Genomic DNA, 17,273 nt, shown 5'->3' with positions numbered 1-17,273 from the left:
TTTAGATATTTCAGTCTGGACCAAATTGTTGGACCTACCAACCAATCAACAATTGACAGGCAGTTCTGTTTTTAATTTAATTATGACACAATAAACATATACATAACAAAGAAATACATTTAACAGTATGTATTGTATTTTACTTTATTTCTTTGTTTGAGTTGTTTTTATTTAGAAGAACCTATGGTGGCCGCGAAACTCGTAAAAAATGTGCAGGCCCTCTCTAGAACCAGTGTTTGGTTTGTCCATTCTAGGCTACTGCAGAAATATGGCAATGCAATATGCTGGGCTCTGTGGAAGAGGATCTGCTCCCTATGTGGACATAAAGGGCTCATTCTAAGGTAACAAAAACACAATGATTCTTAGTTTCTTGGGATTATAGACTAAATAAAACATACTTATGAATATTATATTATGCCAAATCTGTTCTGTTAGATGCCACTAAATTCTACACACTGCACCTTTAAATTTTCCACACGCTGCTAACATGGTTACAAAAATTTAAACACATGCCAATTTCCTTTAGGCTTTCTATGAGTTATAGGCATGATCATGAGTGTTACAGGAGATCAGGGCTTAAATATTGATGCAACTAAATCTGACTTGCAGAGGATATATTACACTGAAGGCCATTTAGAGTCTGTATCAGAAGAGATCTCAGTAATCATCATAGTTGTATATTGGTTTACCCAGCAACATTAACAGGAATTCACAGAGTTACAAGACAGCCAAATATTTAAGTTGGTCCCCTATTTGCAGGCACAGTAGTAAGGAAAACTGCAAATTTATTTAGAGCAACAGAGAAGTCATCTTTAATGTCACATCCAGACATCAGAAAAGAATAGTTATAAGTTAACACTCACCATCAGGGAATATTTAACACAATAACACACAGAACTAAGACCAGACGTTGCCAAAGAAATGAGTCATAATTTCTGTAAAGCAGCACACAAAACATACTTTGTGCTTCATAAAAACTGCTTGTATTCTAAAATAATGCACCAACATGCATAACCAAGGGTAAGGAGCACGGAAACTGGACCTAATATGGGCTGTTGAGTCATCCCTTCCCAATGTCCGGCAGTGGATCTGTAATGGCAGGAACAGCTGCTCTTGGATGCCATTAGATCTCATTATTGTCGGTAAGGTCATATAAAAGCCTTAGAAAAGATGTAGCATTTGGAGAAATTTGTCCAAGGTCCCCAAACAAACATGTGAACAAACGCAGCAGTAGTTTCACAGATCTCAGACATGATCTATGACAGCAGACTCCTTTCGCAGCCTTCCATGTCACCTGAGGCCAAACTATGTTCAGAATGTGTATCACAGCATTACAGTTCGGAATAAAGCAGGTGAATCTACTTCTGATTCATATGTCTGTTCACATATTGTTGGTTGGTTCCTTTATATTGCCCCGTATTGTGATAAAGACTAGTTTTGCCTGGTTGCACAATTACATTGTTGTTTTTTTGGCATGTGCTTGTGCGTCTGTGTACTTGTCTGGCACTGGGCTGTCCGCACCTGGAGTTTTGTGACCACTCTGACTCCCATGTGGCGGCTTGACAGAAAGGAAAGGCACAAATCTCTCCTCTGAGCTCCCACAGTCGCCTCAAGTTAGGGATAGGTCCATCACTCCTACTATGAGAGCTGCATCAGCACATTCTGCTTCATTGTGTAGTGTACACACCCCTCACATAGTGCCTGTCTAGGACATACCACCGTGTCTCCACAAGACTGAGCACATACACAAGTGCACGCACACACAAACACACACACAATCTAACCACAGCAGATGAATGCAAAGGCTGCCAACAGGCTACTTGTTCTAACTTGAGTAGGACTAAAATGCCCCTGCACTTATTGCATAACTGTGATGGATTTTGCCGGCTATCAGTTACATAAGTTTACATGAAGACTTAGGCAGCACTCAGCTGTATTTCGGTGGAAAACTGCTGTGAAGTGTTTGCGGCACAATCACAAATTTGATAACAGGACTTCTTTCTGGTTGGCGAAAGGATACATGTGGATACATATATGATTGAGTCCAAATTTCCTGCAGCAGCACTTGCTCATGATCTTTTGCAGCACTTCAAGGGATTTCACTAGTCACTAGTCATAGTCATTGCTAATTTATCAGTCAGCTTGAATCATCTAGATATGGTTAAAGGATTAGTTTGACATTTTGGGAAATAGGTTTATCCACTTTCTTGCTGGGAGTTAGATGAAAAGATGAATACCATTCTCATTGCTACAGCCAGCAGCCAGTTAGCTTAGCTTAGCATAGGGACTAAAAACAGGAGGAAACAGATAGCTTTGTTAACTTAAACAAATGATACATCAAGTGTTAATGAGTGGGATTTACAGGTCCTGGTAGGTGGATTTTTTATACCTTTGAAAGCTAGGCTAGCTGTTTTCCCCTGCCTCCAGTCTTTATGCTAAGCTTCACTAACCATCTCTTGGTAGCTTCAGACAGACATAAGAGTGGTATTGTTCTTCTCATCTAACTCTCAGCAAGACTGTGAATATTTCTCAAAATGTCAAACAAACTATTCCTCTAAAGCAAGATATTTCCTAACATGTTCATTTGTAAGTAAGGGTAAACATTAGGGTAAACACAATAACTACCAGTGCAATCACTGAACTACAAGTTTAGGTCTATTTGAAAGAGAAATAAAACAATAAACGGTTGTGAATCTGCTTTTTATTATATATTCAGATGAATATTGCAGCGCAATATTCTTGGATTATCTTCAGTCTTCCATGGTCCCCTTACTAACACCTTGCCCTTCATTTAATCAGGTTTACTTTGAATGATTTTTCTTCCCCCTATCCTATAGGATAGGGGGAAGAAAAACAATAACCTGACTGGCATGCTGTATAATATTACAAGTCAGAGGTAGTTGTGGATCAGCAAGTTGTATGAGTTCACCTGAGGTGCAGTTGAACTGGAGGTCAGGAGTGGGGCTCGCTTCTGTTTGTAGGTGAGTGTGATGGACTTGCTTAGTATATTGCTGCTTCTGTTGGACTTGAGTGGATTTGTGAGTGGACTTTTGACTAAGGCAAAGAGATTTAGCAAACATCATAAAAAGAAATGGTACAGAAAAATAAGTCTATTGCAGGTTAAAGTATCAACTGCTGTTAAATGATGAATGAATGTAATGAATTTAGCATTTTGTCTCAATACTATCTCAATACTACTGTTCAATGCATTAAAGGGGTACTCCACTGATTTTACACATAAATGTCAGTTTAATATATCACGGCAAAGGTAGTACTAGTGAAACCTTTGTTGTTAGGTCTGGGAGATTCAATTACCATCAAGACTTTTGGCTATATTGGCTACTAAGAGGCCACATCATACACTGAATGCCTTCAGTTGCCAACAAAAAGAAAGAAAATGCATACTCTTTGTACTCTCTGTGTACTCTTGTGCGTCTTCTGTTACTCTGGAGGAGCTTTATCAAGTTGGAGAAAAATCATCTTGGCTTGGGCCTAGAGACTTAACAAAAACCCTGCATTACAAACTACTGGGGATGTGGTTTGTGCCATTACCAGGCAAGGAGGGTCTAATAAAAAGAAAGGAGAAGTAGGAGAAGTTGTTTCACTTAGAAATTTGTTTATCACAGTATCAGAGCGTTCCTGCTTCTGGACAGATCACACTGTGAACAACTTTACGTACTTTTTACTGAGGAAATAGTGCCCATGAAAACACTGGGACATACACAAGATGCAAGATGCAATGAGTTTATTTCTTCTCATATCAGCTGTTACAAACAACAACTAATTAGTGGAAGACTTAAAGTATTTAAAAATCCAGTAATAACAAGGCTGTGATCACCACATTCATTGTTATGATGCCTGTGTCTGGGCTCTTTGGTTTCAGTGAATGCTGCAAATCTGTCATAACAATGGCATCTGTCATAACTGTGGTCAACAATATGTTTTTCTTTCTGCTCACACAGTCATCTTAGCACCAGCTCACACAAACAATTCCAAACAATGTATTAAATCAACTGGAGTTGTATCATCAGTGCTTGCAAAATCTTATAGCAGGCAGTTCATTATGCAACACAGGATAACACATAACTGAATAATATGGCAACTGAAAGTGGTATGAGGAAGAAGTCACTGAGTGTATCGTGCTTGTGGCTAGCAAGTGTAGATGGTGCCACAATACCCAAAGGCAACGTTTAAAAAGTCTTCAAAGACATTATTAAACTTGAACAAAGGACATTGTTGGTAGGCGAACTAACCTGTTCTTTCTGTGGAAAGGTATTGCAATTGAAGTTGAATGGCAGCCATTAATTAAGTTGTGCTATACTTAAACATATTTAAATATTAACACCATAAACACCAGCTACACACAGTTGAACAAAACAGGGGGGGGGATACTACATACAAAGCAGGAAATCAGGATGACAAATCTGTGTTCAGATGAGATTTTACCAACTTAGGCTGCATTTCAGACTCCGGCCAAAAATCAAATCACAAAACAAAATACATTTTATTTTCTCACATTGGTATTGGTATGTTTTTTCCTAACATTAAAACTGAAATGTCTCAAGCACACATCCTGCAGCTCCAACAATCCAGTGTTATTGTAGAAAACCAATCTGCTTCAGACTACACCAGCTTTTGACATTTGGTCTGATCTGCTTCTTGATCTGGAGCTCTTTGTTCAGCAGATCAGTTAGAAATAATGCAGGGAGGAATAGTACAAGCAGAAACAACCACAGTGATGATGATGTTTGATGAAGAGCTGCTGACAACCAGCACACCTCCAACAGGTAAACAACTTATTTTACTTTGTTGTGCTGTATAATGGAAAAACACTCACAGCATGCCAGCTTGACTCGAGTCATGGCTTGGCATGACTACCCCCAAAACTATGGAAAAGTGCCATAATCTTAGCAGAGCTATTTGCGTTTTTACTCACTATACCCAGACAAATTTTTCTGTATTGATTATACACATTTTCCAAGGTCTGTTTTTTTTAGTAAGTACAGGAATAAACAAAGCATTTAATAGTCAAATTAAACATGGATGGATTAAAATGTGGCTGACGCTGTTAGGAATCGGTTGTGCTTTAATTCCCCGGAATATGTGAAGCAACAGCTATGATTTTTGGAGTGAAGTAACTGTAAACAGCAGTAAAACCTCTTTATCATGTGATACTGATGTTGTAAAATATATATACTGTATATATATAATGACTGCACTTCAAAAATCTTTGCTGTTGACAGTGTTGACTTCACTTGATGAGTGAGGTCTAATAAAGTGTCTAAAGTTATGAGAAAGCCAGATGACAATTTTTTATTCAAAATTCTTGTCTTTATTAGTATCAGATGATGCAGGTTGTATTTCTCTTCATGTTAGATTTAGACAGGGAGGGATATTATTGGAATTCTTATTCATCTAATATGTGGATGAACTGAGTGGACTATTGAATGCTTGTAGTCTCACAATTGCCTAGAATCATATTTTGTATGCAGATAATTTGGTTATATTTTCTCTGCAAAGTGCTGGTCCTAAGCACTTGTTAAGTACAATAAATATAACATTAAATAGAGTAAAGGAATTGTCATACATTGTAAAGAGGATACTTTTTTACATAATTCAACTCACTTGCAGAAGCTTTCAAAGTAAGCAGAGAGGTAAAATGTCTTCATCAAATGTTTATAGAAGATTTCATAGATTCTTGATTGATGTGGGAATACTGTCGCTCAGGGTAATGCATTTCTGCAGAAATGTCAACTAATGTCAAGGTCTGCCTGTTCGGGGATTACTGTGTTACAGTTGGCCAGGTTCATGTTAAATTCTGATAAATGGGACTGGTACCATCTGCTGTCAAAACAATGTACCTGCAAGGGATAGAAATGAATTAATTTTTTGGAATCCTCGGAGGAATGAAGGATCCCTGAGGTAATAACTCTGCTGTCCTGGCCTTCTGGCTGCAGATACATGGGTTTTATATAATAAAGGGCATTGCCCCACCCATTACTTCCTTCCAAAAATTATTCTTATTTTTTGTTTTTATTTAACCTTTATTTAACCTGGAAAAAAAGTCTCATTGAGATTTTTTCCAAAGTGTCCTGGCCAAGACAGGCAGCAGCACAATAAACAAGGTTGCAGACATAAAACAAACATATAACAACTTAAAATGAAAACATAGAACAAATTACAGAATCATAAAATATCAGAAACATTAATCAACATTTGTCACAAGTCATTAACACAAGGGATCAAACAGGGGCAATAAGAATCAATCAAAATATCTACAGCCAGATGTGCCTCTAAGTCATTTAGAATTACTTTAAATGCATCCAGTTCCCAAAGATTCAGGTAGTTTTGCAACTGATTCCAAGCAGAGGGAGCAGCATACTTAAACATCCTTTTTCCCAATTTAGTACAGACTTTAGGGACAGATAATAGGAATAAGTCCTAGGAGTGAAGACTTTTTTAAAGGATTTTGATCCTTAGGTAAGATGGAAGCAGACCAAGAATAAATAAGAATACGCCAATGTTTAAGTTTACGGGTGGACAAGACAGACCATCCAACCCGAGCACATAAATAGCAATACTTTAAGATTTCTACTAAATCTCAGCGCTCCATGGTAGACAGTATTTAGTGTGTGTGGGCAATGTGAAGATGCATGCATGTAAATAACATCGCCATAGTCCAGCACGGACATAAAGGTGGCAGCAACAAGTCTCCTTTTGGCCTTCAAGGAAAAGACTTGTTTCTAGAATAAAAACCCAATTTCAACTTCATTTTTTTCACCAGTTGCTGAATCTGAGGCTTGAATGAAGGTGGAATCATCAATTGCAAATTCCTAGGTACTTGGACTGAGATAAAGACTCAGAGCCCTGAGAAGTGGTATTAGATGGAAGGTTCAGTGGCTTTGATTTTGCATATAAAAACATCATGAGTTCTGTTTTGTCCGCATTCAAAACAAGTTTTAAATCACACAGGGTAGGTTGTACAGTGTTAAAGGCAAGTTGTAGCTCACAAAGAGCCTAGTTTGATTTCCTGCACTTATACATCTCATGCACTGCTTTGTGTGTAAAGCATCTTTTGAGCCTGCCAGAGAATATGATTCTTTGTCTCAGTCCCTAATTGGGGTTTTTTAGGGAAAAATATTCTTAACTTGGAGCTGGGCCAAAAAAGGAAAAATCCTATTTATCCAAAATAATTATCCAAATCATATCTTTTTCAAAACATACTCTGAGAGTATGTTTTAAGAATCCACTGGCATGACAATAAAATCTTAAAAATGCTGAAAATAGGCAAATCTCTTGCAATACTGGCTTTTTTACAAGGGCGACAGAGTCTGAAATCAAATTTTTGGAAGCAATATCTCCAATTTGGAAGTCACTTGATCTATCTGTCAGCCAATCAGAAGTCAGATGAAAACAGCATACTAAATTTGGAATTATATCTTAAATTTGGAATGTCATGTGATCAATTCATAAATCTCAATTTTGGAAATCATGAATCAAATTCTTGGAAGAATCACATTACTTAATTTGGAAACCTAATATCTCAGTTTTGGAAATACCTTGGTGGGGGGTTCCAAGAATGTGATCTCAGGGATTTCAAAAAATATATATGATCCTTAAATGCATTCTGATCAGTCGATTGACCGGTCAAGTGACATTCTAAAAACTGAATCTGAAGGTTTCAGAAATAAAATATTATTCTCTAACCCTGTTTACTGGCTTGAAGTTTTTGAGGGAAATGTGAAGTGCTATAATACCGGTGCAGAGGAGTAAGGGATGGAGAATATCAGAACTGTAGAATTTTTGGGGAAGAAATACTAACCCAGTATATGATTTTAATTTGGGTTAATCATGCTCACTAACCAGCCTCATATATCACTCAAGAGCCAGACAAAACATGCACATAGTAGCCGCAAAATCAAATGAACGTCTCAGTGCACACAGGTTGGTCACCTTTGGACAAAAGACAGCAAAATACTCCTAAGGTGGTGGTACTGGGGGAGTAGTACAAGACAGGGAACATTCATCCACTTCAGTGCACACTGTTGGCATCAATTATCTGGAGAACAGCATCATCATGTGGCCTTTTGGTGTTAGTAAAACCACTACTGGAAACTCTTCCCCCTCCCTTGTTATGAATTAAACCTACTCAGAATATCTCAAACTAATTGGTAATATGCTAATTGTCATATCCGTATCAGCAGCCCTGTTTAGTTTTCTGTTTTATTCAAATATATCAGCAGGAAGAAATGAGTGTTTACCATTGATAACAGAAATGATGGAAGCAAGTGAAAGCAGGAATCAGGTAGCAAAGGAGAGACCAAATACTGAAAGTGGAGAGACAAGACAACATAGCCACTTTTGTTCAAATGTGCTTTATTTTCTTGTTGTTTGGGGTCCATGTATGTGTAAAAGGTGAGCGCGGTATGTGATGTAATAATAAGAATAATTACAAAATCAAGCATTGTTTTTTCATAAAACTATACAACAGATTATATTATTGTATGTTTGTTACCTGTGCCTACAGTCTGATTTCCCTGTAAAAATAAATTACTTAATGAACTCCTTCAGAGTGAGGGAAATCCTTCTCAAAATCACAAGAACCTAATATGTTTCAACAGCCAGCCAAGTTGATGACAGAGCTGATCTACCCTCAGTTGAACCCAATTCTATGAATAAGTAAGTATTCTAAACTGAAGGATTTAACAGATTATTTTGTGAAATGCAAACATAACTGATATTTCCAGACCACTGGAGCTGAGAATGGGAATCAGTCCCTCTGATAATTGCTTTGCATTTTGAGATTCATGCCTAGGTAGCTGCCTTCATATTAGTACATAGGCATTTATTTCTCACATTTTACAGTTGACAAATTGATGTTTTTGCTCTGTTGCTACTTTATTCAAGTCTTAATGTAGTTTAATTTTGCTGATCCAAACCAAGCAGCAAAGTATAGCTGTCAGGCAAGCAACAGATAAATGAATAGTAACAGATGTCAGTTTGTCAGTGTTTGTGTACATGTCACTGAGAAGGAAGCCTCTGAACCATGAACCTGTGTAATGGAGCTAAATGGCTAGGTTGGCTGCACAGCTTCTGTAATCTTCCCCTGTGACAATTGCAATTGTAACCCAGGAATGAATTCAATTTACAAAGCATGACAGTCAGGCCAAGCAGCATATACCAAGACTTTAAATATGGCAGTTGTTAATTATTGTAAATTCTAACTTGTAATAATATAAGCATCATCCCTAAGTGTGTTAATTGAATACATCGGCGATAAATGAAATATACTAGCCTCAAGAATCCATTTTAATTAAACATACTGCAGTTTTTGAATCCCCTGGACATCGCCTCCGTCTTTCAGCAGAGATGGTGCCCTCAATCATAATCCCCAATGTAATCATCAAGTCCCCCAAATTTACTATTCAGCTCACAGGAAGTGGAACAAAAGGCACATTTCAATGATCCAGCTAAAGACTGTTAACTACTTGTCTCTGCAAGATGACTATGGGGAATAGAAAAAATGATGTGCATACAAAACTCAATCGTTCTGGTCTAGTTTTAGATTCAGAACACCACTGGGAACTGTGCTGAGTCCATCCACTGTGCCGCGTCCACCATTGTCTCAAAAGCAGCATGGTCTTCAACAGTACATGGAATTTGCCCTGTTGTCATGGAATTGTAGCCAACATTGATGAGATTAACCCATGTCCATTAGCATATTTTTGGCCACTCAGGGGCAGCAGAAACAAGCTGTGAACACAACACTGACATACTGTATATGGAAATTATTGCCAGTTGCTTGTTTACACATCCTGCAGATACAGAGGATAATTAGCATTTATTCGAAGTCAGTTTACGGCTATCCTTATGTATGAAAGTCCAAGTCTTCATTTTAGCTCTGCTAAATGCTCCACTATGTTCACCAGCTAGTCGCCAACTGTCTGTTTGGAGCTGGGCAGGAAGTGTATGGTGGGTTTTTAGAGCTTTTTCCCTGAAAACAGTTGCTTTGTGTGTCTGGAAACAATGCTATGAGAGCGGTGGGATTTAAAGCATAGCACTGCATAGTCAGGTGTGGGCAAATCTGCTGAGGAAGATCAATGTATATTGATAAAACCTATCATACCCATCACTATGTACTAACCTATACAATACAACCAGTACAACTTGCTTTCATCTACAGACACTGAAGTTTAGCGACAAATTTTACAACTGCATTTTAATTTTTGTTTTTTATAGTCACTACAAAAAAGGATAATTATGATCATCTCCATTTAATATCAATTTAATAATAACAATAGCAACATTGTAATGGTAGAAACTGTCCCTCATTCCTGTTTAGGTGATTAGTCAATCAGTGGTTGAGGCCAACACTGGCAGACAGAGCAAGATGGAGGCAGGATTGAGTAAGAGTGCCAAACATCCATCTCTCTCTCACACACACACACACACATACACACATACCAGAGTTCTTCTCTCTCATACAAGAAAAAAAGATCAACTATCAATGAACTATCAATGACAGTCAACCATTTAAAGAACATCCGACGCACAGTCTTTAGCCTTGGGTGGATGATGAAATGAAATGAACACCCATGGCATAATTGTGTTAGTGTTTGTAACAATGTACAAAATAATGAATGACATACTGTATTTAAAAGATATTTAAAAACTTGAATAACTTTTGTCCGGACTTTTGCACTTTATCAATGTCATTCAGTATAACAAAGGTTTTTTAAAAAAGCCATTTTAATGCATATCACATCATGGTAATCATGTGACAGTGTGTGACATTACAAAGAAGACCCATTGAACACCCTCTATCAATGTGATGAGGTGAGTAAATCTCTGAAATATTTAATGATTTCACCTTTTCACATTCTAGTAACCTTTGCAACAAAGACATGTCCTTCAACACAGAAAGCATACTTTTAATGTTATTATTCTATAAAAAGCTATATTAAATATGAAGAGTAAGGATAATGTTTATAGGTCAAGGTCATACCTTTATATAGGTGTCCAAGGAAATGGCTGTTAAATATAATATAATTTATGTATGAATTCCGTCCTTCAGTATCATGCTTTTGTCCTTTAGCACAACAAAAGTTTCATTTTATACCACAATGTCACCTGTTATGCTGACTGACTGTAGCTTTGTTTTCCCATGTTTTCACTAGTTTGCAACATTTAATCATGCAATTCATATGTACTTGTTGTATGAATACTGAATATTATCATTTTAAACTATTGTATGGCATTTTAAGGTATTTCAAGGCACATTAACTTCATAATGTAGATGTTATTGTCTAATAAGGAGAGAACTGCACAGCATAGACAAAAGAGTAATGCAGATCCATGTCATTCAGGGTAACAAAATATTGTCATACAGCAGAACAGTATTTTATATTAGAATACAATAACTTTGTTTTGTTGACTCAGAGAGACAAAAACAAAATCTCAAAGGATGAAGTGAAAGATATTTTCATAGATTTTTGCACTTTTTTCAGTGTAAGGCAGTAAGTTTTTGTAAAAAATCTTCAACAAATTTTGAGTTGTACCCATGACACATAAAATATGTGGTATTCAAAATAAAATAATGTCATTTTTTCTGAGTATTTATATTTCTGCCAGTCTGAGTATGGATATATAACCTTGTGATTATGAAAAATGGGCATAAAATGTAATTTTTTTTAAAAACACTTCACACATACATTCATATGTACATTCATAAGAATCATAATAAAAATGAATTATTGGCTTTATTCTTGAATATAACTAATATAAGGGTGTAGGTGACAAACCAGTAAATATAAAAAAAGCCTTTTAGGGAATTGTAATTGTTGTTTTATATTTATGATACGCCTTTGAATATGGTTAGGTTCATGTCCAGGTTGTTGTTCTCAGTGAAAAGTTGTGCGACAGATGTGTCAAACACTAGGCAGTCACTGTTCATGATGTCTGTGGTGATGTCCTCGTCCATAGAGCACGGCCTGGCCTCCCAGGTCAGGCGGTGCTTGTGCCCGTTCAGCTCCAGCCGGTAAACAAAGTTCTCGGCTTGCTTGCGAGTCCCAATGAGCTGCACAATGGCAAAGAACTGGTAGTGGCCATTGTACCTTTCTCGCTTCTCCAGGACCATCAAGAAGTCGAAGCCAAAGCACGATTGCATCATTAGCCAGTTGAACTGACCTGGCCGGTTAATATATGTGGCCTTGAAGGGGATGTCCTCCCCCTGGAGAAAGATAGACAGACTGAACAGCTTTAGTCATAATTTCTTGAAGCTTCAATATAATAGGAAGTGTTTTAGAACCGTTTCCTACACTGCCTTGCCTAGAGCATGCATGGCATTTCCAAAAACCTAACACTGCTTACTTGTATACTTTTAGAGAATGACTCATTTTAATCTAGTTGTTTTTACCCTATATCAACAGTTTGTAAATATGGTGATGTTGATGAGTCTGCATGAGACTGATGGAAAATACCAACTGTTGTGATGTATGCAGGGTCACATAATATTTAGGATGGTGAGAATGCAGGAGGCAACAGTTGCCTTGTATAAACAGAATATCATGTGCAGGAGTGGGATTGTTGGTAGATGTAGTGTGGTGGTGGATATAATTTAGTGAAGAATTATGATCACGCTGATGTTTCCTCATTCTTGTCATGTAGTGATAAATTAAAATGAAGCACAGAGTAATTTCTGCAGACTAAGATGCTGTTATTGAACTTTGGAAATGGCAAATGATAGCAGAAGTATTTTTAAGTTTTTGGGTGTTGACATCCTGAAAAGGCAAATTAAGACGGGACAAAAAACAGAACCCTAAAGCTGGAGCAAACAGTAGATTGTGCTCGTGACAATTCATATCCAAGTCAGAGTAAAATGACTAAAACATACATAATGTAATCTGTAATATAACATCGTGCATTTATAAAAGAAACATAATCAGTCTGTGGAACTATCAGAGTATCTGAACTATGAGCAGAAATCATGTCTCATTATGGCAGGGTAGATGACAACATATGCAGTATCTAAATAGAGTTGACATTTCCATTTTTGGAATTATTCAAAATGTAACATCATTTATAGGTTTAGTGGAGTCAGAGGCATGGTTGTGTGAAGTCTGTTTTGTTTCTGACCCTGCCCAGGGGACAGGACATTAAGTAAGACTTTACCCTGAAGGATTATTTATCACCCAAAACACAAAACACCTTTTTTCAAAATAAGCAGTATGGCAACTCATTTCTGGTACGTGGAGAGATGGGGAAGGGGCCACAGTGGCAGCCTGACCTGTGTCATGATGATGGACTTATGCTGATCCATCAGGTGAGGCAAGACAGTGTCCAGAGAGCCCTGCCAACTGCAGAAGGCTCTGGGGCAGGGGCAGGGGTACTGCCGGAAATCACACAGCTCTTCGTGCTCCGTCTTGTCAGTGTGAGGCAGGGTGACTTCACAGCCTGATGAGGTGTTCTTGCAGGGGAGGAGGACAGAGTTTGCCACCTTCTCTGCACCCGTCTGCCAAAGAGAACAGGTCAGTTGACCTTTTTACATAATCTTGAATGAAAATGGGAATATCCCAGAGAGCTTCACCAAACTCTGGGGAATCCCCCTTTTTCATCAGAGAACATTTTAACATAATATTAAGAGGTCTTCAACGAAAGCAGAAAGTTTTTTCACTCTGTCCAGTGTTTCACATTGTGTTTTGTATTGTATTTAATGAGATGAGTTTCCATATTAACTATTCTTTTGCACTTGCATACTTGTAAAAAAACGTTCAGAAACAGATTTTCTGCTGTGTGGGAATTTTACATAGTAGAAAAAAGTGTCATAAGTTCTGTAACTTTCTGCACTTTATTTTGTTTTAATTTGGAGAAATTGTTTAATCTGTTTGGTGTTGTATATGCAAACCATTATGTTGTTTATTAAAGAAGATATACATTTTTTAAATTAATTAATTAATTTTTTTTTTTTTTTTTTGTAGGCTGTTAATTATATCAAACTAAAAAAAAATCAACCAAGAAAAATGCAATCAGTGCATCCCTACACATTTTTCCTGGCAACTAATTTACACATTACCACCAAAGAAACTTTCTAACTCTACATGTAGCGGCTTTAAAGTAACAATCACCTACCTCTGGCGATGAACTCATTTTGCTGATGCTGTTACTCTTTTCTTCTACCTGATATTCCTCCATCCGTGAATCAACTCTGACATTGTAAAATAAAGACAGTAGGTCAAATAAAGACAATAACATTGTGTCCGAAATCGCATACTATGCACTACATACCCAATATGTGTACTATCATTAAACATACTTTTATGTGAACAAACAGTAGTATGTATCTTTCCAGATGCACTGAGCCATAATTATCACATCACTTCATAACCATGGTAGCCAACCATAAAGTCTGAACTAAATTAAAAAATATATTACACCTAGCAAAGCATTATTGACGTTATGCCAGAGCTGTCTTAGTTGCTTTCCGCCATTGTCTGTTATGTTGTTGTCATTGTCACTACTGTATTGCATATTTATGCCAGCATAGTGTCTAGTGCTTGCACACTGTAATATTTCCCTGGAAATAGTATGCATTTTATGTACTATTGCTTTGATACTAAGGTTTCAGACATACTAAAAATCTTACACAGGGCACAAAATTAGCATCAGTCACCAGCCAAATGCTGGTAATCTAACTTATTGAGTGGCTAGTAAAATTTGAACATTCCCTAAGCATTTGGCCAATGGACAAAAAAGTAAATTTTTTGACTAGACTACCTTGAGCCTGAGGCAGTTATATAAGATGAAATGCCCACATGAATAAATAAATGTATATTTTTGTTTTGAGTGTGACTGTTCATTTTTCACTGTGGAAACATTAGATTGACAAAAAAAAATCTTGACATCCACAGCAGTTTTTCAAATCAGTTGATCTCACTAAATACCAAATAAGTTTTACAGTGTAACTCTGATAACCAAACTCCTAGTAAACTAACAGTGGTTGCCAGTCAAGCTCTAGCGATCACACAAAGTTTGTTTGTCTTGATTTAAGTTTTCTTGATTGTTTTCTTAGACCATCAACTACAAGTGACAAACAGCTAAATGAAGTTTGTTTTTTCCTACCGTTTAAGTGAATGAAGTTTCTTTAACCGCTGCTTCACGTAGGTCTGAGTTAGAGAGGTTTGATAGATGCACAGGTGGTTTCCATGGTAACAAAGGGTGAATCCAATTCAAAAAGCAGTCTAAAAATAAACATGCCAATATCATGAAGTGTTCCATGCACTAAAACTGCACACTGAGCAAAACTTTGAGCTGTTGTGATTAACTAATTTGAAATAATGGAAAAAGAACAGGTGATTAGTGGATTACAAACAAGATTGTTATAGGAATTTATTTGATAATGTTGAAGGATTCTACAACAATGTGCTGCCATGCTAGCAAAATGTTCAGACCTACAGAATGCAGTGTGTTAAAAATCAAGAGGCAACCAGTTGGCCAATGAGAGCTTTTTCACTCTTCTGTGGTGTGAGAACCTAATAGAACTTCACCTCATCATATCTAATGAAGCTGAATCTGCTGCATGTTGTTGTGGTTCAATTCCACCGCATCAAAGGTCCAATAAGGGTGCATTACATGATGATATTTCACCATGTAATAATGTCTTTAAACTTGAGCATAAAAGGTACAATAGCCAGGTGGAGACACTGGTGTAAGTGTTCATTAATGAGTTCTTCAGTGCAATCATTGTTGAAATTGTTTGATTTTATAATTGTTCTGTCGGAGACTTGATATCATGACTACAACTGATTCAGTTTTGTGGTTCTTACCTCAGTGTTTTTGGGATAGGTTTGTTTAAAACAGGCATGTTTGATGTCATAGTGGCATTTTGCATTCCCGCTCTTCATTATGGCCACTGTTTCATTGCAAATCAAGCACAATGGTCTCCAACTTCCCCTCGGGCAAAATTAACACATATTCCTTCGTCCAGTCATCCTTAAATGCACATTTTTCACTGTTGAACAAGCCATTTTCAATTGTCAAGTGTAGCTCCTACATTCAACAACACCCTTACTAACTGTGGCAGGTAGTGGGCACCTGAATGATGACAGCTGAGGTGACGTGATAGTGATGTGTCACTCAAAAGTCCGCATTAAATTGTTATTCGGTCCAGATCCAGACCTGTGTTGTCAGGGCCATTCATGACAGTCTGTTTATTGTTGGTTTTATCTATGAACTGCTGCACTGATGCAACTGGATTCCTAAAACAGCAATTGTGAAGAATAAAAGAAACAGCTTTGGGTTTTTGTGAAAACACAGAAACTAAATTTAACTGCTGTTTCTAAGTAGCTGAACTGAATGGGTGTAGATTCTTTGTAGATTTGATTTATTGATTGGGACAGTGTGCAGTTTTAAACATTAAAGATGCACTGCACTGGGGTTAGCTCGAAGTCCCCCACAATCAAAACATACAACAGCACAGCAACAAACTGTACAAAGCAAAAAAAAAAAAAAAAAACAAGCCACACAGAACACACCATACAAAATACAAAGCTACACACAACAGCACATCACATACACCCACAATGTCAATTAGAAATAAATAATGTAAACTTGTCAAATTAAAAGCAAGACTACCTGTGCTAATGAGAAGACCATAGATGGAGTTTAGACTTGGTGGTCTAAGTCATAAGTAGCTCAGTCACCACAGTTATGTTGGAATAAGAGTGCTTGGGAATATCTCCGCTTGAAATCAGACATTAGTCCGGACTTTGCTAATGATCCTTACACAAGTGTTCCATACAATCTGCTATCTGTTAATCAGAATACTTCAGGCCACAGTACTTTCTCTTCTGGATCGAGAACAGTCGTTTACCTAGAACATAATGTGAAACATATAGTGCCAGTGGTATTGCCTTGCTGTTAAGTGAGCTTTGTATTTTGTCTGTGTGTGCGTGTGTGTGTATATGTGTGTGTGTGTATGTGAGAGTGATTGTATATTGCATTATTAACTACCAACAGCCAGCAGGGGTTGGTTGATTGATGTTTTTGGTGGTAAGAGATGGATACATGCAGATGGCAAATGGTGGCAGTGGCAGGCCAGCAGGCAGTAGGCCACTGAGCAAGAACTTCAACTGCACGTCTTGCTGGTTGGACACTGGAAGAGGAGCCTCACCAGTTATCAAGGTCTGACCTAGAGATAAAAACACAACTTAGAAAGGTTTCAGTGGGGCATTACCAAAACTTACATTTCTGTTGTTACTCCACCAATGGAACCATTT

At 37.4% G+C, this 17,273-nt stretch overlaps 1 protein-coding gene across 1 annotated transcript; it reads right to left on the bottom strand.

The window, feature by feature from the left end:
• Nucleotides 1–11,006: 11,006 nt before the first annotated feature.
• LOC137188473 (E3 ubiquitin-protein ligase Siah1-like) lies at nt 11,007–15,224 on the bottom strand. The gene is made up of 4 exons (XM_067598140.1): nt 15,118–15,224; nt 14,128–14,203; nt 13,286–13,510; nt 11,007–12,229 (listed from the first exon to the last, which is right to left on the bottom strand). The coding sequence occupies exons 2-4, from the start codon at nt 14,188–14,190 to the stop codon at nt 11,852–11,854; spliced, it is 666 nt and encodes a 221-aa protein (XP_067454241.1). The 5' UTR covers nt 14,191–14,203; nt 15,118–15,224; the 3' UTR covers nt 11,007–11,851.
• Between the last annotated feature and the right edge of the window lie 2,049 nt (nt 15,225–17,273).

This window comes from Thunnus thynnus, chromosome 8 (assembly GCF_963924715.1).
Source record: "Thunnus thynnus chromosome 8, fThuThy2.1, whole genome shotgun sequence".
Classification (NCBI taxonomy): domain Eukaryota; kingdom Metazoa; phylum Chordata; class Actinopteri; order Scombriformes; family Scombridae; genus Thunnus; species Thunnus thynnus.
This window is presented reverse-complemented; position numbering and strand designations above follow the sequence as displayed.